The sequence below is a fragment of the Dendrobium catenatum genome, unplaced genomic scaffold (genome assembly GCF_001605985.2).
Source record: "Dendrobium catenatum unplaced genomic scaffold, ASM160598v2 fragScaff_scaffold_390, whole genome shotgun sequence".
NCBI lineage: Eukaryota > Viridiplantae > Streptophyta > Magnoliopsida > Asparagales > Orchidaceae > Dendrobium > Dendrobium catenatum.
In genome coordinates, this window is record NW_021318852.1 from 3,749,306 (window position 1) to 3,771,563 (window position 22,258).

General features: G+C 35.7%; 2 protein-coding genes across 8 annotated transcripts in view; both read right to left on the reverse strand.

The window, feature by feature from the left end:
• Positions 1–1,496, reverse strand: part of LOC110107799 (ELMO domain-containing protein A-like) — a 28,145-nt gene extending 26,649 nt beyond the window's left edge. The window contains exon 1 of one of the 7 annotated variants that reach the window (XM_020838182.2): positions 1,036–1,495. In XM_020838182.2, coding sequence (XP_020693841.1) covers positions 1,036–1,117 — 82 coding nt within the window. In that variant the 5' untranslated portion in view covers positions 1,118–1,495. Of the gene's footprint in view, positions 1–1,035 lie in introns of all 7 variants that reach the window. The other 6 variants (XM_020838181.2, XM_020838184.2, XM_020838183.2 and 3 more) reach the window with 6 other exon arrangements.
• Positions 1,497–7,897: 6,401 nt separating this feature from the next.
• Positions 7,898–21,097, reverse strand: LOC110107769 (peptide methionine sulfoxide reductase A4, chloroplastic-like; the record flags this gene model as incomplete). The annotated part of the gene is made up of 2 exons (XM_020838141.2): positions 7,898–8,343; positions 20,684–21,097. Coding segments are annotated over 2 exons (666 nt in total), but the record flags the coding sequence as incomplete, so codon positions are not given.
• Between the last annotated feature and the right edge of the window lie 1,161 nt (positions 21,098–22,258).

The window sequence follows — 22,258 nt, forward strand, 5'->3', positions numbered from 1 at the left end:
CGTCGAACAGTTCCGCCGGATATGTCGTCACAAGTTCCGGCGTATATTTATCCGCCGGAAAATTCCGACAGTAATAAGGCATTTTCCTGTAGTGAAACTTATGATAACTATACATAAGAACATCATCCAAAAAGCCGAAAATCCAACTGTATTGAAACTCAAACTTCAGGCATGCTTCAGGCTGAAGGGAGTATCAATAGAAAACAAACGTTTTTACCATTCTATTTTTTGCCAACATGTTTGATTGGTAGGAAGAAAGACAAAAACGTAAGTAGCAATACTGGCTTAAGACTCCGCTTTTTTTCCTAGCTTATCAATCCATTAAAAATTCGTATTTTGAACAGACCAATAAAATATAGCCTGTCAACCCCAAATCAGTTATGAAGCACTTTTTTTAAAAAAAAATTTTGGAACGGTATGTGAAAACTATTTAAGTATTTGGCTCGACTCTTTAAATCGGAAAAACAACCGACTTTTCACCGTTACTTGATATAAATTACACTAGCTGAATGGTTTGAAAGTAAAGAAGTCGTCCCGGTGATGGGCCCTGCCCTACTTCAATTTATTTCCACACTAACATTCAATACTTCTTCCTTAAGTTGGTCAGCAGGAAAAAGCAGTAAATGCTCTGAAGCCACTGCTTCCAACCCGCCAACTTCTCTGCTTCATTATCCTGCTACGGCCAAAACCTTTTCCTTTGAAAATATTGAGGGTAATAAACTAATGTCCATTATCATGTACAGATCAAATCCATATAACAATATCGACTCCTTAGGGGCAGGATCTAGTCGGTCAAATTAACATTCAAAATCTAGAAAGGACGTGAGGTTAGCCCTCTTCGCTATTACTTTTCTGACATGCCAACCAAATGCAAAAAAAAAAAAAAACATCGCAGCGACCGATTCACTGTTTCTTAAAAACGAGAAAACTACGTAAATCCCCCAATAACCAGAATCTGGCATCCAATCACTTTTCATTCATACCAATCCAAACCAAACGGTCCACACAACACGTCAGAGAGAATTCGCAACGTACCAGAAGAGGGGCTGTAGTTGCTCCCACGATCCAGTCCGTGAATCCTCCTCACAGCCACGGACGACTCTCCGCTCTCCCCCATCACTAACGCCGCCACGCCCTAATCCTCCAGGAAATCTCTCATCGCACGTAGAGCCTCAAGAACCTTCCATCCCGCAATTGGATTCACATCCAACTGAGAGAGATCGGACGTCGGTCTCGAATTCTTAGGGCTCCGGTGGCTGTCGCAATCACAGCACCATCCAACGAATACAAGAAGCTTCCTCGGCGAAGAGAAAACGCAGCACGATGTATCCGATGGCTCGCAGAACTGGAGGGATACGAGGTGTATCGTACGAGGTCGGGAGTTTCGAACTTCGAAGAATGCGTAAGAGAAAGGAACGGGAAGCTCGCTCTGAAATCTGCAACTTCTATTCTCGACCAGCGATTCCTTTATTTCCTCATATAGAAGTGCCTGCTTTCGTTCCCTCCCACTCGCTTTCTGGATGGTCAATATCTTTTACAGTTTGGTACCTTCGTTTTATTATTTTACATGAAGGGTATGCTAAGTTAGTGAATTAATTAAGGAAATTTATGATTGATGAGACTAAAAGTTATTGCTAATATATCTGTTTACCCAACCAAAAAAATAGCATTTAGGATTTAATTATAAAATTGTTAAAAATATTTAAAAACTATATATTATTTTCTTATATTAAATGATTCTTTATTATTTTTCTTCTAAATTTTTATTCTTTTTATCATTTTATTATAATAATTATTTAAATCATAATCATTTTCTCTCTTCCAAAATAAACTAGTCGGCTCGTGAGCAAGCTCAAACTCAAAATAAAGCTAAAGCTCTAACTCGATTAATTAATCAAGCTCAAATCAGAGGTGACTCAAGATCAACTCGACTCATTTACACCCCAAATAAAGAGTTCATATTTGTATCACCTAAATTTTATAAAAGCAAAATCAGTTTTTTTTTTTCCATTACAGCCTTTAGATTTTACAAATTCATCATTATTTTTCTTGTTCGCGACTTCACTTATCGCGCCGCAAGCTATAGCCTTCTTTGGTACTTCCTCGCCTCCAGACAGCATCTGTAGCCTTCTCCTCCCTCGCCTCGGCCTCCTTTTTAGAATGATATGGTCCACAAATTTAAAGAAAATCCATAACACTTCATTGATCGCTTGTATTGATTTATTTGATCATAGAGCATTAGTTTAACATTTCGTTGTCTTAATATTGTCGGAATTAAGTTATCTTCAAATTATTGGATTTATCTATTCGAGACACATGATTTGATTATAATCATTGAAAATTTATAGATAATTCAGTTCTCTAATAAATATTCAAATATTTTCAACTTGTTAAATTTATTGTAAGACTAATATTATAACTGAATAATTTATTTTTTAAAATTACTGCTATAATATTTAGCTAACATAATAAATAATGATTTTTTAGGAACATAAAGTTTCTTTAGGTAAATTCATAAAACCTACAATGTTGTAGGTGAAATCAGTAAAATATAAGACAAGATAGTCCAAATATCTCATCATGTTGTTGCATCCATCCAGCGACAAGCAACGACCGACCTGAGCACCCTCTAATCAGTGCCACGAGCTCTGATAGAGCCCACAATTGTATTGGTGGTCTCCATTCTTTTTATCTGCCGACTATCTGCTTGCTTTACAGCACAAAGCAGTAGGCTTAAGTCTAGGAATTGTAAACGAGTTTAGCTTATTTTAAATCACTTCTAATTTATGTGAGTGAAGATTTGTATTAATCAACAGGTTGAATTTGAGATGAATTCCTTATTGTTTTATAAAATAGCTTTTTAATATAAAAAATTATTAAATTAAAAATTTTTATACTAAAAAGTTATTTTAGAAATCAATAAAAAATTCATTCAAGATTAAGGTTTAGTTTTGGACGACTTTCTTATTACTTCTCAAAGCAATTTTTTTAGTGTAAAAATTTTCTATTTATTACTAGAAAGTTGCTTTAAGAAGCAAAAAAAAGTCGTCCCAAATGAAGCCTAAGGTTTCATTTGGGACGACTTTCTTACTACTTCTTAAAGTAGTTTCTAGTTCAAAAATTTTAATTTTTGTATAAAAAGCAACAAGAAAGCTATCCCAAATAAAGCTTAAACCAGATTCTATATTTGAGACTTCGCTTAAGCAATTTTTGTATTAAAAAGCAGTAAGAAAGCCGTCCCAGACAAAGCTTAAACCAAATTCTATATTTAAGACTTTGCTTAAGATGGCTTTCTTATTGCTTTGTAAATCAGCTTTTTAGCTCAAAAATTTTTTTTCAAAAAATTTTTGTACTAAAAAACTGCTTAAGAAAGCAATAAGAAAACCATTTCAAACGAATCCTTAGTCTTTAAGAGAAATTATAATATCTTCATCATCGTGGTATAGATAGGCCCAAATCATGAGTTTGTCATTAGGTTGCATCAATTATGATATGATAACGGCATTGAAATTTGAAGGATATAGACATGTTCAAATCACTGAATATTATGACTATTTTAATTCAAATTTTAATGTTGATGATAGTAAAAACACAATCAATCAAGTATTATTTTACAGTGTCATATCATGATATTAATATCAATACATAATCATTCAAAATATTTTATTAAAGATTTAGATTTGATTTATGAAATTAGCAATGTTTCTATTAATTAGAAATAAATTATGTTTATAGACCAATCACCAATAATTTATTTGCCATTTGACAATGCAATTTCCAGATATTTAATTAACATAGTTTTTATGTGGTTGATTATTCATAATAGGAAAACATTTGCTCATATATTAATCAATTCCCTTTTTTTACTTGCATGCTTAATTGTAATATCAATAGGTAGGGGCAGACCTAAGAAAATATAAGACAAGTTTTTTATTATTATTTTTTGGACATTTCAATCATTAAGTCAAATTCAGACACACATCAAACACTTAAGCTTCGAACTCAATATCTTTTTGTTATAGTCAAAGCTCTCAACCAACATATCAAGATGAACTGCGTACCTCTATAAATTTTCATTTTAAGTATATACGATAAGCAAGAAAATCCAAATTTTTATATGTCAACAAATTCAAATAAATTTTCAATTACATTCTCTTAATGATTTGACTCAAGAGGTATTGTGCCGGTTTTTGGATGCTGTGTGTTTGGCTGATAAGGACGATGATGACTAGAACCCGCCTTGGCTCCCTTTTGGATGGCCATTTGTTTCTCCTTGTTGGTGGTATTTCACATGGCCTGGCATAATTTTTGCACCCTGTTCATCCGCTCAAGTCTGATCTTATGGCAACCAGGGAAGCTGGATTCATTGTGAGTTGGATTCTACACTGCTGAGCCTGTTGGCTTTGATGTTTTGAATAGTTGTGTGCGGGTTTCTAATACCCTGAGTCCCTAGTCGTGTTTTTGGCTTTTTTGGCTGGTGCATTCTTTGTAATTTTTTTTGGTTTTGATCTTTTTATTAGCTAGGCTACTTTTGTATGCCTTTATGATTTTTGGTATATCAATATATGGGATTAGCCCCAAATTTACCCAAAAAAAAAGACTTAAAATGTTGATTTAACAAATATAATTTTAATCATTGTATATCTCCAACACCATCCTTGTGTCTCTTAGCTATTATGCTCAAATTCCACTAAATTTTCTCAAATCTAATAGAAGAATCAAAATCATTGAGTCTGGTCCCCTATGGGAGTCAGCTGCACATGCAGTGGTGTCAAGTTCAAGTCACCCATCCACAGAAGAAAGCTTTTTTTTCCATGGTAGGTGATAGATAAGGCCATAAGCCATAAGGATTGTACATAAACTGATGGCCAGTTTCAGAAAGTTGGTTCCAACAAGAAAAAAATGAGTAAGAGTACTTCCACTTTTTCTTTAATTGATTAAACACACCATCTGATTGCCAGATTTTTAAGTATATATCTTCTATATATACAATATATAGAAATTAGATGCTGAACAATCATCATAACCTTCATCTTTTATATGAGATGTGCACTTTTTTTCACAAATTATTTCTTAAAAAAAAAATAAAAAAATCACATACTAATTAACAACAAAGATTTTCAATTTTGCATGAGAGAATGCTCAGATGGATGAGTAGTTTCACTCTTACAGAATGAGAAAGAAGCACATACGTGAAAAAAGGTTGAGTAGCTCCAGTGACAGATAAGATTAGAGAGTCGTCTTAGATAATTTGGTCGCATAAAATGTCGACCTATTGATAATCTGATTAAGAGAGTAGATGTGTTAGATTTAATCTATGTTAAGAAATGTAAAGGTAGATCGAAAAAATATTTATTAGAAAGTATTAGAAATGATTTTTTTATTAAATTAAGGCTTGTTTGAGACGGCTTTTCTACTGCTTCTTAAAGCAGCTTTCAAGCACAAAAATTGAAAATTTTGTACTAAAAAGTTGCTTTAAGAAGCAGTAAGACGGCTTTCTTATTGTTTCTAAATTATGTTTTTAATACAAAAATTTTTAAACTAGAAAATTGCTTTAGAAAATAATAAAAAGTCATCCCAAAGGAAGCCTAAATTAAGAATTTGATTATTATCATGATACCAAAGAGAAAAAAAATTCATATAACTGATCCCACTAAATAGAATAAAAGTTTGATATTGTTGTTGATGTAATATGAATATTTATAACTTCACAAGAATAAATTATGACTGAAATTTAAGCACAAAACCAATTTCTTCATAAGCATTCACCAAATGAAATTTCCTTGATGCTATATATATCATTTAAATGAGAGAGAGAGAGAGAGAGAGAGAGGATTGATTAAACTGTGCACAATGTCAAAGGTTAAGTGACCTGCTATTACTAGTTTCTACCAACCCTGACAAATATTAAATTCGTCAAACAAATAAAAACTATAAATCACAACCGTTGAAGTACAAAAAATGCATTGAAGTTTTGATTTGATGATTAAGGAATGGATATTAAATGGTGGATCTACTGGCTTGAATTACGTGGCTGAAGGCTGTCCACATGCAAATCTGGAGCAGTTTGGTCCTCTTCTAAGTCTCTCTTTTGGGTCCAACTTACACTACTTTATTATGAACCGTTTCCACTTGAAAATTTTTGCATCACTGCTCTCACGTGGCAACTATGATGAACCACGTGCGTTCGAAGGTAGGTAACTGGCTTCCATGTGGAATATGAGCCGCTTAGAAAGGACCGGAATTTGACGAATTAAATAATTATTCGGCTCGGTTGGTTAAATAAATTATTTTGAATTTATTATTTATGATCAGTTCATTTCTTTATTCGAAATGGTTTATGAAATGGAATTTATGAAAATAAATAATTTTTTCTTATGAAATTGTACAAAAAAAATTAAGGTAATTGGGTTCCAAATCGCTAAGTTGTTTGGCTGTCACATGAACTTAGATTTAGTATTAATCACTTTGGCTATTTTATTTTCGGGATCAAATGGCATCTCTTTGATTGTACGAATAATATTATGTGCATGAAATAATTTCTACATTGTATAAATTATGAAAATTTTGTGAACTGATTATGTCCTTCTACCAAATAAAAAAGGAGAAATGATAAGTCCTTTTTATACTATAATATTTCAAGATTTTGTAATTATTTAATACAAAAATGTATGTGTTGGTTTGGCATTAACAAATGTAAATAATTTGGTGAGGAGAGTGAAAGTGAAAGAGAAATAAAAAAATAGATGGTTTGTTTTGTTTCTCAATACTCATAATAAAACCAGCAACACATATTAATCATAATATTTCATTCATGAAACTCATTTATCATTTTCAAGTCACCCGTCATACAAAACCAAACAAAAGAAGAGAATCTAATGCAATACCTTCGATGCCATATGGGTTTATATATATATATATATATATAATTTGTATGCATGTGAAAAGACTTTGTAAATAGTTAAACTTTATTTCCACTAAAACAGTAAAACAAAGTCTTAAACATTAACTTGCTCCATTTTATGATAGGGGCATCTTCATACTAATAAATCAGATTTTAGTAGCAATTTTTAAAAATATGGTACCATGTAGTCTTCTTTTGTTTGTTTATTTTTTTTTTGATAAAAAGTGGAGTTTCCTCTCCCATTTAACGAGAATTAGTCAACGCCTCATTTTTGAGCCCTGACTGATCATATGAGAAGCCAGACCATTCCACACCAAGCTGTTTTAATTTTTCCTGTTATGGCTTTGAGCTATATTTGTTTTCTAATAAATAATTTGCACTGTTAGAAAAACACTATGATTAGCACCTGAGTAATTATGCTTACTTAAATTGAAGCATTTCTGCCTGCTTGCATGCCATATTTAGAGCTCAAATAGTTGAGAGCATGTGGCAAACCAAAACCGTTTGAAACGTTTCTTTTTTGTATATTATCTTATCTGCCAAACCCGCATAGCTTTTGCATACACATTCAGTGCATATAAAGCTTTAGGTTTCATATCTAAAATCCATTTTAGTGATGTCATTGATGAACCTAACACTCTGACCATCATTTATTTTTTCTATATATATATATATATACACACACACACACACACTACTATATTAATCAACAAACATTAAGTCCAAAAATTATATACATATTTATATTCTATTATTTTCTACAGATACCCTATCACACATTTCCTATATATGCATAGCTACGATGATTTATTATTCTGTGCGGAGTGCGGAGGGCGTCCGGAGACCAATAAAAATGCACCACGTCACCCCATTGCTGGGTACCCAGCTCGGTACCCGCACTCGGTACCGCTGGGTACCTAGTGCTTAACCGGACGGAGAAACTTGCTTGTTTTTTTAAACAAATATGACAGCCTACTACTACAAAGAAAACAATAAACCTAATGATTTGGAAATTGGTACCAAAGCAGTAAAATACAGGAATAAAAGTAATTAGTCACAGCAATATTATAAGTGCTTGGATCAAAACACATTTCAGTCACGCTGCAACATAAAAGAAGACAACATAGAAGGTTTCAATATGGAAAATGAAGAGGTTAAGTACCGTATAAGCATTTGTTATCAAACCATCAGCCATAGCAGCGGATGGGATCAGTGCAGCCTTTGGAAGCAGATTGCTTGGAGCCTATGCGGCCACCTTTTTCAAGGTACTGCTGATGGTAATCCTCCGCTCTGTAGAATTTCTTTGCTGGAAGGATCTCTGTGACAACCTTCCTTCCTAAGATCTTCTGTTGATTCTCTAAAGTCTCTCTTGCAGCTTTCTCCTGCTCTGGTGAGTAGTAGTATATCCCAGAACGATATTGCGTTCCCACATCATTGCCCTGCATGGTTTAATTGATGAAAATCATCGTCTCGGACAGAAAAACAAACAACAGATGACAATATGAAGTAATAAAATGAATACTGTATGTGCATTTGCACATGAAATGAGAGAATACATAAACAATCTGATGCTGCTTCATGAGCATGATTAGGGCTGCAAACGAATTGATATGAGCAAAGCAGGCCCTTGTTCATGTTTTATTCTGTTTATTATCAGCTTGTTAAAGCTCATTTTGAGCTTGATTCAAGCTTTATGTTCTTGTTCAAGCTTGATTTATTTAACTTAATGGACGTTCATGATAGTTTGTATTTGATTTATGTTGGGTTGTTTCATGCTTATTGAGCTCTAAACAAGTGAGCATTATCGAGCTATAAACAAGCTTTACTTCTAAAAATTCATTAGCTTAACAAATAAGCCTTATCAATCCCACTATCAAATAATTACATTGAGCATGCTCGTGAACATATCTATCATTTGTTTTCAAACTACCACGAATATATCTTGCAATTGCTTTCAAGCTACCAAATAAACATATTCACAAACATATCTATCCAGTGTTCTCGAATTATTAAATAAGCTTGTTCATAAACATATCTAATGAGTGTTAACGAGCTATCAAATAAGCACATTCATGAATATATCTAGCTAGTATTTTCGAGCTACTAGCTGAGCTCGTTCACGAACAAATGAGCTATGTTTCTTTTTATAACAAAATAAAATTGTAAAAAAAAAATTATAATTAAGTAACATATAATATATATTTAATATAAATTAATAATTTATTTTAATTAATATATATTATAATATTTAATTACTTTTAAAATTATTGATTCATAATTATTATATAATTAAATTATATTAAATATAAAATATTTATAATATGTATGTTCATCAATTTTATAATTAAATATTAATCAAATTTTTAACGAGCTTATTCACGAGCTTTGTATCAAATAAGAATCGAACTTTTGTCAAGCTTTATGTCGAGTTTGCTCAAAATCTTTAAATGATGTTATTCATGAATATAAATGAGTCAAAAACATAATTTATTCAAGCTTGTTTAATTGTCCTCTTCTCTCACTACAATCAATGGCAATTGACAAGCACATTAGCCCCATAGCAAAATACAGGGGATGTCGTGAGAGATTATATAAAAAGATAGAGGAGAGCATAAATAGGGGAACTTTTTTTTGTTGCATTGACAAGGGATTCTTTGAATCATACCCAATGCACATAGGCGAAGACCGCTAAAACACATATATCGGGCTCTTTTTAGTTAAGTTCTTATTTTATCATTTTTTACAGCATTTATTCCCTGTAACCAGCAATATTCCAAGGAAGCTCATTATAATCTCTCTCTTCTTGCCCACAAATAGAGAGGATCGAGCTCAAAACTTACCTGAGCTTTGTGTTGATAGTTTTTGCCTGTTAACATCTTTAGGTACTCTCATTGAGATTTTTTCCAAACAAGTTGAAATATTCTAATGGAAGATCACTCAAACCATGGGGTCCAACCATTCGCCGTGGTCTAGAACTCTCGATGTCCGCCACAGGAAATAATGTGGAGAGCATGTCCTCGCAACCCAACCTAATATCGCTTCCGTCTCACTTCTAAGACTTGTTATGCATGGCAGACACCCTATTGCGAGCTAATTTGAGATAATCCACCCGCACAGGAGCTCTGACCAACTTTGGGATCCTTCACCATCCAACATCTAGGAGGCTCTATAATTGACTCCAATGTCGTTGACAATGATCCCAATAGCTTTGATCTAGATTGTTGACCTGTTAATGAATCGCCCCCTAAAGGTAGTGCTTGAAAATCACTCGGAGTCTTGTTGCCCAAGATGAAGATTATGTAATTGGATCATCATAAGAGGCTCACTAACCTCATTGAACATCTTGATAGCTTCAATAACATTATGGCACTTGACCTCCTTTTTGACAACTTATGTAGTCGCATATTCACTATGGCAATATCATATTGAAGGATGCCATATGCATCAGGTTCATCAAACTCCTACCTTGCAGTATCACCACTTTTGATGGGCTAGGTCATTAGTTTGTAGTGGAGTTCAACTCTTCCAAGCAGCCATCAAAATCCACTCAAACCCTAGTATGCATCAAGAGAAAAGGGAGCCCCTTTAATATTAAATGTACCATTATACAAGGGTGTCCTGAGAGGTCAACTCGAAGTTCAAGGTGGCCAAGATAGCTTCACTCTCAATCTCCATAATTCCCTATTCTAGCATTCAATAGCAAAGAACCCAATGACACTGTAGAAATATGCTAGAGCGAGCCTCTAGGTTCGTGGATCCGGATGAATGTAATGCGGTGCATAATAGGCCTATTATTATATCTAAGGTTAAAAAAATTATTACAGTCATATATTTTATGTGGTTGTAATTTTGTGTTTTATAACAAGACAATTTTTATAGGATTGATTATACATTGTGCGATTATCTTGTTGTACATGTTAGGAAGGGGTGCAAGTGTAGGCTCTAAATATTCAATGCAAAAAATGGTTACAACAATAATACATAAGGCAATGAGTCATTTAGGGATAAGACAAAATACAAAACTAGGCCTAGTTGGCTATGGAATGAAGTTGTTTGACTTTCAAATGCAGAAATTGGATTTAAAAGTCATAAAATTAATGCAAGAGTTAAAAGCCATATCATTGTGGTATTGGGCAAAACCTGAATGTTGCAACAGGACAATAGTATTACAACAACATTAAGCATTTATCCCACTACGTGGGGTCAACTACACAAATTCTTTTTCTCCATTGTGTCATGTTAAGAGTCGATTTCTCATTTAAATCTAATAAATAAAGATCATTTTTAATAATTTCTAAACAAGTATTTTTAGGTCTACCTCTACCTTTCTTAAAATAAGTTAAATCTAATACATCTACTCTCCTAACCGAGTCATCAGAAGGTCGCCGTTTTATGTGACCAAACCATCTAAGGCGACTCTTTCTAATATTATCTTCCACGGGAGCAACTATAACCTTTTCACATATATGCTCGTTTCATATCCCCTCTCTAAGAGTAAAGCACTCACCACCTGTGCATCCTCCTATGTTCAATTTTAAATCAACTCAAATGAAAATCATTAGACTCTAAGATTGACCTCCATAATTAAAGTTTGTCTTCAACTCCCTCTCTAGTCTTATAAACAAGAAGAATATCATAAGCAAAAAGCATACACCATAATACAACCTCTTGTAAATGTCTAGTAAGAACATCCATGACTAAAGCAAAAAGATACGGGCTTAAAGCTGATCCTTGATATAATCCAACTGAAATTGGAATATACTTGGTCAAGTCATCTTGTGTTTGAACACAAGTAACAGTTTCTGCATACACATCCTTAATGACTTTAATATAAGCATTATAAACCCCTTTTTTTCTAGAACTCTCTATAGAACTTCCCTTGGAACTTTATCATATGTTTTCTCTAAATCAATTAATATCATAGGTAGATCATTCGTATTCTATCTGTACTTCTCCATCAAACCTCTCAATTAATGTATAGCTTCCATAGTAGACCTATCCAGCATGAATGCTACAATAGTAGAAGGATCATTTTGCAGAAGGAAGCATCTCATTTTGCAATTAGGTAACTCTTCATTTTCTATGTTTATTTCCTTTTTAATGAATTATGTCTTCATGCTTAGATAATAGCTTTGCAATATTTAATGGCAATTCCATGAAAATCATGTACTACGTTTGCTAGCTATTGCTATATAAAGACTTGTATACTTTCCTCATAACCCATGCCTATAAATAATTATTGAGTGACCTGATTTGAGTGAGTTGTGAATTCCACTATTCAAACACTAATTACATTCATATATGAAATTGTCATTTCAACAGTTCACCTCACTTATAACAAATGCAAATCTAGAAAATTTTATAAAATCTAACGATCTTTAGTGTTAACTAGTTAATTTGTTTACTTGCTTATTTTGTGTTGAATGACCCATACATGATTGAAAGTTCAAATGTTCAAGTGTTATCATTTTCTTGTAAGTTACTATGCACACACCACTTCACATACAACACCAACTTAACATGCAACTTAAATAAAATATATTCGCTTATATACTTGCATTGTCTATACACAACAAACACAATAAACAAATGCCATCAAAATTAACATTGATGGAACAATTTGAGAGTTTATTTAATATGGTAGAAGACCTTAGTGTTCAGGCATATGACCATGACGCTAGCCTAAACCAAGTGCAACATACCTTAGATGAATACGAGGATAAGTTGCAAATAATTTTTTTATGCCACAACAGTTTAATTTAACCAAATAAATCTTACATTACCTATGCCTTTAGTCCCTACCCAACCCATCCCTCCTATAAATAATCCATCATTAGGAGAAAAGCATCCTATTAGGATCCCTTCAGCTAATAGGAATGGAGGTGAAACCAATCAAAATAATGGAGAGGGTTTCAATAATCACAATAGAAAACTCAATAAAAGCCCACACTTTTTATGGGTTCATGACCCCATCAAATTTCTAGATTGGCTCAGTTAGATGGATAAGTTCTTTGAGTGGTACTAAATAAATGATTATCAAAGGGAGAAATTTGCTAAAATGAAAGTGATTTTTCAAGCAAAAATGTATTAGTCAATTTTTTAGGCAAAGGATGCTTATGTAGGGAGAGTATTCATGACATGGGTAGAGATGAAAGAAATGCTAAGATCGACATGATAAAAAGGTACATACGTAGTTGAAGCACTCAAGAATGCAGGTGATTGAGTAACATAATATTTTTGAGGATTTAGTGGCTAGGACTGGCTATATTGATATCCATTGGCAACTTGCCGACAAGTTTGTGATGAATTTAAAATGAAAACTAAGAATGATATAGACTACATGATCCTCAAACCCTTGAGGGTGCATTACAATATGCTCTCCTCATTAACAAACAAAAGAAGTCATCCCTAAGATTAGAACTCAGACAACTACATTTTCTACCCAAAAGTCCACTGCTAAATCTAATCCTCGTATGGTTAGTGCTAAAGGAATTAAGACCATTACAGAATCCAACTTAGGGCCGCAAATGAACTGAGCTAAGCTAAGGAGGTTCATAAAGGCAGAATTCAAAATCAAAATGTGTGAAAGAATTAACATCCATATTGTGTACGCTAGTTCCTCTCATCATTTGTGATACATTCTCGCATCTATGCCTATACAATCGAAGCAAGCGTGCATCTTCAACTCTTCAGTCGAAGCCACCTGCATCTCCACATTTCTTCGAAGCCAAAGACCAAAGAGGGTAATGTAATACGCCTACAACTACATGCCCTAGCTAGCCATTTCCGAAGACAAAGTGCTTCAAATCTAAACACAGTCGAAGCCCGAACTTTTAAACTACAATAATCATTTTAACGCTTTCTCATAAGTAATCAAAGTTTGGGGAGTCTACTATGGATATGTAGTCTTTGGTGATTTTTTAAGGAGTGTAGGTCATCCAATTGCAAGCAAACATGGCATGTTCTAACCAAGTTTGGTTGATTCTCACAAAAGCCCTAGATGGTTGGCTTAGATAGCTAAAAAATTTAGGTTTTGAGTTTTCTTAAGTGGGAATGATAGATACAACACAACAACAACATCAAGCATTTATCCCACTATGTGGGATCGGCTAAATGAATCCTTTTTCATTCATTGTGTCATGTCAAAAGTTGAATTCTCATTTAAATCTAATAAAGAAAGATCATTTATAATATTTTCTAACCAAATCTTTTTAGGTATACCATTGCCTTTCTTAACATAAGTCAAATCTAATACATCTACCTTCCTAACCGGTGTTGGGGAGAGATGAGTAAACACCACAATGACGAAACAAGAAAGAAAATAAAAGTAGCGGAAAAGTAAAGGACACCAGAATTTAACGTGGAAAAAACCAAAAATAGGGAAAAAATCATGGAGCCACACCACACCAAGAAATCCACTATGAAAATGTGGGCTCCGAAAATTTGGTCGCGACCTCCCAGCCGTGCGTTGATTTGTGCTTTTGTTTTTTGGCGAGAGAGTTTTAATGGATTAAGTTCTGGGGTAAATTTTGGAAGGCAGATGGGTTTGTAGATAAGACACTACCCAGATATTTCGCCCTCATTTTGTGAGGACTTTAAGATCTGAGTTCTGGTTTCCTATAGGCGCAAGCCCCTATAGTTAATTACCCCTCCCGATAATGGGAGAGAACTTTCGATTAAGGCTAGTCGTCGATCAGATACGTAGAGAATACATGGAATCTGGCATATAGTAGCAGCATAGATTTGGATTTGGAAATTGGGTTTGAATTTGGGCATTTGGAAAGATTTGATATTTAAAATGGGAAGTTGCACCATCTTGCACTTAAAGCGGATGGTAGGGGAATGGATGATAGACCCAATCAAGATCCCAAGGTTCCGTCGCCCCGGGCCATCGTGGTCCCTGGTCTACTTAGTCAGAGGAGGTAGTCGACCCAACCTGATAGAAGGATCCTTGTCGGCAGCCATGGGTTGCTTCGTCCAAGGGGACCTTGTAGGCCTGGGTTGGATGTTTGTCTAAGGAGACAAATTTTGAATCCACCTTAGCTAACAAAGGGCTTTGTGCCCTATCGATCATATCTTATTTATTCATATCTCAAGGATTTGATGCCAATAAGAAACGTATTGGCACTGGCCATAACCAGTATTTAGTGGTGCCATTTAGCGACAAAACCACTCGGTTCAGAGGGCCCCAGGTCATAACCGTTTATCCTGCGGTGTCATTTGGCGGCAAAACCGCCAGTTAGAGGACACGTACCACGTCCTTTTTGACAAGAGATTGTTTGAGAATGGACCCTAGTGATATTCACAACCAGGCATTAGCTCTTTGTGAGCTGAAGTAATTTTCAGATTTGTCTATCTCGGCAAACTGTTGCAGAGGGTGGATGGATTTTGCTTTCAGTAGTTTGATGGATTTATTTCAATTTTAAATAGTTTTAGGATTTTGGGATTTTTTTTTTTTTGAATTTCTGGAGTGTTTGGGTGGAGCTTTGGATTAAATGGATTTTGGATATTTGTGAAACATTTGAAAGTGTTTGAGAACCTCTCAGATTGAAATCTGCATTCAACACGGTCATCATCGGGGTGTTTGGAGGCATTTTCATTTATAACTTGAACCTTGTCGACTCTGTCTAGCTGTCAACAGAGGATCGGGTTTCGTAGGCTTTATGCCTTTGTTAGTGAATTCATATTATTATAGGCCTTGAAGGCCTAATATGAATGTATTAAAATAAATATACCGGTTGCCACAATCTTATATTTGCTTAATGGTTCGAACCCTGTCGACTCCTATTGATCCGTATAGAAGGATCATGTTCGAATTTGAATTCACTTATTGACCCGCGCAGCATCCCTTGACGTCACGTGTGTACCAATAACGCGCTCGCCGGAGCCCATGCGGGTGTTGATTGTATACCCTCTTTTAGTGTACCTAAGTGTGTACAAACTACAGTGCATGTGCGAGGGTATTTTGGAATATTCATGAAACGCCTTCTGTCCGCTTCCAAGAACGTCGCGGATCCGGTGGCGCGAAATAGCAGCTTCTGAACGGAGTTGTTCGTTTAAGTTGCAGATGTTTTAGATGGCTCATTGTTTGTACGATGAAACTCCCATGGTAACCCGTAGTCACTTTCACATGATATAGTCATTTGTATTTTGCTTGTGGACAATAGACTAGTGTGCTACGAGTCTTCTACAGTGGCCAATGGATACTTGCATTAGTTGTAGTTTCTTACACTCTGCTTGTGGGATATTTAGTATGTATGCTGGGTATTTTACAATAGCTTGCATATGCTTGCACTTGTCGTAGTATCATCAATCTTCGCTTGTAACGGATCAACGTATTTGCTCAACATTGGACAGTGATTGATTGTATAGGATTACTATGATTGCTCAAATAGGCTTTCTACCAAAGCTTGTAGTGACTTTTTGTGTGAACCTTTGCTTGCAAGCAAGTTGTATCACAACTTCATTTGTTTATCTATGTTTTTTTGAGTGCACTGAAGGCTTGTTCATCATGAGTCATTTTGCTTTATTGTTGATTTCTATTTCAATACTCTCTCCGAGTTCATTTGGTATTTGCTATTTGGTTGTATTTTCATTTGACTCTTACTTGAACGTTGATCATGCTTGGATGCCCTCCTTCACGAGTCCCTTGTTATATGATTCAAATTCTGTTTTGTATATGTGCTTGAACCTAAGTTCAGTGCCTCCTTGAGTTTAAATACAATATGAGTCTTTTACATTCATTCAAGTCCTTCAAGTTCTATGTCGCATTAAGGTCACTTCAGATTTGAGTCAAATGTTTGCAAGTTCAAGTTCATTGGATGCTTAAATCAAGTCCCTTGCTGTCTAGTTGAATTCAAGTTCAAATCCTTCCTCCATATGGTCCAACTTGCTTGAGTTCAAATGTCCAAGATCATGTTCAAGTTCTTTATTCTTCTCATTTGATTTTTAAATCAAATGTAAGTTCAAATTTTATACTTTCAAATATATTTGAATTTAAGTTCATTTAGGTCCATTTGATTCAAGTCCACAAGTCCCAAATTGCTCCAAATCCTTGTTTTATTTCATACAAAATTTCGGCAGCCTCACGGCGTCTTCCCCGTTTAGGGGAAAAACCAAGAGGCCGCCTACCCGTCACGTCAACAAAGACGTGCACGGTTGGTGTTTGTGAGACACCGCGGCGGTGATTTTTTTTTTCTCCCACCACGCCAACAAAGGCCTGCATGGGGTTTTAAAAATTATTTTTATGAAAAAGGCAGTTTGCTTTCCCCCCGCTTGGGGGTACTTATGAGTGACCCCACCTCGCCGTAGGTGCTGCACCGGGGTCCCATCCCACCACGAGCAACAAAGGCGTGCATAGGGCGATTTTTTGGTCCGCCACGAACATTGAAGTAAGTTTTTTTTTTAGGTGATTACCCGCCTCATCGTAGGCGTCGGACTGGGGTCCCATCCCACCACGCACAACAAAGGTGTGCATGGGCGATTTTCCGGTCCGCCACCAACTTCGAGAGCGAGAATCTGAGTTTATGGATTTTTGTACCTTTGCGGGGTTGTAGATGTTGGCACGTGGTTCGAGGGAGAGCTTGCCTACCTCGTCGTAGGTCCGGGTTCCCTCCTACCACGCTCAACAAAGGCGTGCATAGGTGGTTTGTCAGCCCGACACGCCATGCCAAGGTAAGAGAGGATTCTCTTTTATTTAATTTAATATAATTAATAAAAAGTAATTGTAAACTAATTATACTAATAATAATTATAATTAAAACTAATTAATTAACAATTAATTGAAATTAATTATAATTAGTAGCTAAATATATAATTTATAAATTAAGTATAAATAATCATAAGTAATATTAATTAAGATTTAAAAAATTAATTAAATGTAACTAATAAATTAATCATAATTAGTAATTGATTATAATTATATTATAATTAATTATCAATAATTAATTATGAATAATCATAGATAATTATTTAATTAAGATTAAAAGTAATTAAATATAATTAATTAAATTTAATCAAAATTAATAATTACTTATAATTATTGGTAATTAATAATGCTTAATTATAAATAATCTTAGTTAATCAAACATGATCAATTAAGACTAATGAAAGATTAGAGCAAAATTTGAGAGAATTTAGCATACATCCTCTATTTTCTCTGAATCCCGAATTTGGCCGAAGAAGCTTGTGATAGGGATAAAGTTACCTTTTCAGCTAACGGGCTCCCGTTATTACTCCTGGTCAAAATGTTGTAACCTCCGATCCTTACAAGAAGGGGAGTCGTGGAAGGAGCGGATGGAGGCTAGGGCAAGGCGTCGGTCACATGTAAGGAGAAGACTCCTTTCTCTCCTTCTCTCTCTCTCTTTTTCTCTGGATTAGAAGCAACGAGGGGCCAGCTTGAGCTCGGCAGTGGGAGAGGAAGACGGGAGGAGGGAGTCGTGTAGAGAGAGGAGAGGTGTTCGGGGCTTTCGGCCGAGAGAGGAGAGGCGTTGGGTCGGAAGCAGTTCGGGAAGCAGAGAGCGGGATGGGGGAATCAAAGGAAGAGCTCGTGCGTGGGAGAAGGAGTTCGGTCTGGGAAGCAAATGGAAGCAGCACTGAAGGCTCATCCTCGTTCTCCTTTTATCGACTGAGTGCAGTGGCCTCGAGGCGTCCAAGTCGCAGGAATTATGGGAGAAGTGACTTGAGCTGCGCAGACTCAGCAGGATCTCCGGGTTCGACAATCCGAGGTATGCGGAATCTCGACTGAAATTTCGGGATCTGGCAGAGTGACATGGAAAATGTATGTATCCTTTAAGCCTTTTTTTCCTTTTGGATTTACTGGTAGAGTTCAACAGAAAATTAAGAGAAATAAATATAGATCTCTCTTCTCTCTCACTCTCTCATTCTCTTCTCACATGCACCATTCTCAATGTTTACACTTTTAAAATACAAGAGAAAGCTAACTTCAAGGGACGCAAACCTTCAGAAAAATGAGAAAAAAAATCGTCCAATCCATCTCGCAATGCTACGATGCCATTTTGGGGCGCTGCGACGCTCAAGCCTCTGTCTTGCGCCGCTTCAGCGCCGTATCTATATCGTTGCGGCGCTCTTCTCTCTGTCGTTCAGCACTGGGGCGCACGGGTACGTAGCGCCGATGCATTGTACGGAAAAAAATTATGGGGTAAACTCCCCGCATCCCCTTATGTACACCAAAAGCTTTGAGATCCGAGACAACAGAATAACCAGAATGATCAACACAATCAGATTCTAAACATAACAATCGGGTAATCGAAATGCCACCATTTTATGTGATCAAATCATCTAAGACGACTCTCTCTAATCTTACCTTCCACTAGAGCTACTCCAACCTTTTCACGTATATGCTCATTTCGAAATACAACACAAAAGAAAATTTTATAAATTAGAACCTTCTATAAAATTTCATCATAACAAAGTACTAATATTAGAGAGGATCACCAAACTCTATTTAGTTTGGCCAGCCACCAATATCCAACCAAGAGATTTTTCAACCAATTTCAATAACAAACCAACATTAACTTAATAAACAATACATGAGAGGAAATTTTTTAAATTAAAAAAATGAGGGGGGTTAGGGGCACTAGTGTAACTAGCTCAACTCCTTCCTCCAATGCATCACTTGGTCGGCCGCTACTCCCATACATAAGCTGATCACTCCACTCCAACTTAGTCATTTAATTGGGTTAATTAAAATGGCTAACACAACACATGAATGCAATCACACTTACAAAGGCACTATTACAACTATCTATGAGATAATACATCACATCCAATTGGTCAGGCCCTTATATTGTAGAAGTAATCAGAGCATTGAGGCCTTGCTAACTCCAAATATGTGAAAGCAAGGAGCAACAAAGAACTTGGAATGCCTTCGACTTAAGGAACTAATCCACATGAGACATTTGGTGACATCCTAAGAGTTTTTTATGCTAAAACTAGTTGTTTAGTAGAAGAAGCATCCACTTGATGCTAAGTGAAAAAATAGTTTTGAAACCCTTCACCAGCAAGGAAATAACTCCAAAGTATAATAGTGCACTAGTAGTCAAATACTATAATAGCATATTAGATATCAATATAGTAGCACAATTTGTTATGATTCAATAATTATTTGATATTTGATCAAATCTAAAAATACTTATTAGTAGACAATGGTGGTCAGGAGATGATCATGAAGTGATAGTGATATGGCAATGAAGGTCAAATGACAACAATCAAGCAATGGCAAATGGATGATGGCGGTTGGGCAATGCTGGTCGAAGGATGACGTTTATGCAACAACAATCAAGCGACGATGGACAAGAAACAATGGTAGAGTAATTATAGTTTACGATGGTGATTTTTGATCGTTAGACAAAGCTCTGAAATTCTTCATATTATTAATAAGCTCTCGAATTTCATGTCATCATAATGCGAAGAATGTGGGTCTGCTTATAATTTCTTATAGTGTCATGTTAATAACTTTTACCAAATTCGCCAAATGCGCCAATCTCCAATGAGCTACCTTGTTGATTTTCCCCATGATTGATCGTTTATAAGGCATTTAAATGTCTTAATGACATTAAATGAGTAATTTTGGACTTGGATTTCACTCATCGAGATACTTGTTTTTAATTAAGCACGCAAAATTTAGAGATCGTTTAGTCCTTGAAATAATGTCCTGAAACATCTAATATCCCAAACCTAACCCCCGATCAACAATCAAATAGTCAAAGAAGGAAAAATACACAACCAAGAAATCATAGACCAAAATAACGAAATTACCTGGCGATTGAGCGTAGTAGGGTCATGCCGAGCCCAAAAGACATCAAGCAGATCCTCATAGCGGCACTGGTTGGGATCGTACTCCAAGCGTACGATCTCCGAGTGGCCAGTCTTCCCCGTGCAAACGTCCTTGTAAGTCGGATTATGAAATTTTCCCTGGCTGTATCCGACCTCTGTCTTCGTCACGCCGGGAACCCTCTGGAAAGCTAGCTCGACGCCCCAGAAGCACCCTGCACCGAACTGCGCCAACTGCTGCCCCGCAGCCGGCACGTCGTTGTCCGGCTCGTAAGCTATCTCCGACGACGAAGCGGCCATTGATGAGATCCCCGCGCTGTTGCCGAACCCAAACCGAAGTTTCCCCAACCAGCTGGTCCAACTCATTGACGAAGGAATGTTTTGAAGGAGCTCGGGAAGTTAATACCCCGCAGCACACACGTGACTCGGCACAACTCAGTTAACCAGACATATAACCACAAAAATCTTATCCTTATTTTCTTAATTTTTGTTCTTAATTTCTCCTTAATAGACAAACACTTGACCAATAAATTTTCCAGTTTGATAAAGAGTTAGGCTTGATTTGAGGAGAAATTATTTTATGCGGAGGTCGGATGCAGCCTATGTCCGAAGGCGAATCAGGTGCAATCATATCAGCAGTATCAAGCCGCAATACCGAGCAATATCGAGCCTCGGTACACATGGAAGGTGTGACGTGACGCATTCTGATTGGTTTCCAAATGACGAATTTTTATTGGGTTTGGTGTCCTGTACCTAGCGATACCGAGCATGTACTAAGCGGTATCGAGCATGTACCTAGCAATACCTAGCAGTACCGAGCTTGTACTGAGCGGTACCGAGCATGTACCTGCTCGGTACCGAGCATGTACCTAGCGATACCTATCTTTTTTCAGGGTTGGGTAGTCGGGCCGTCATCTTTCAAAAAATGCACGTGTTATATACCCACTTTTCGGCGGGCCGGGCCCGCAATAATGTGGCCGCTACATGACACCATTTTACTGGTGTCCGAACGTAGAGTTACGTCAGGACACCCGACCCAATAAAAATTCCCAAATGACATTCGGCATCCGCACATAATAATTAATCTCATTTGAGACGATTTTTTTAATGTTTTTTAAAATAAAATTTTTAAAAAAATTACTATAAAGCTATTTTAAAGCTTCATTTGAGATAACTTTCTTGTTAAATTTTTATTCTTAAAAATTATTTTAATAAGCATTAATAAAACGATCTCAAATAAAACCAGGCGGTCTGGACAAGATTATTATTATTCTTTTTTTCAAATACATTCCAAATTTAAATTAGAAAATGCTATTTTTTTTAAATCATATATATCAGGGAATACTTTTTATGATATATTACAAAAAAATACTGTAAAAAAAACTCCTTTGCTTACAAATTAACCGCATATAAATCAAGCGTACAAATCAAAGGGCTCTCCTCAATAAACTTTTTTTTTTTTCTCAATGAACATATCCTGGTCACTAGACTCTGCGTGAAGTCAATAGAGAAGGATCTTCTCAACTCTATTCATCAAAAGAAGGGTTTATGCTTACAAGT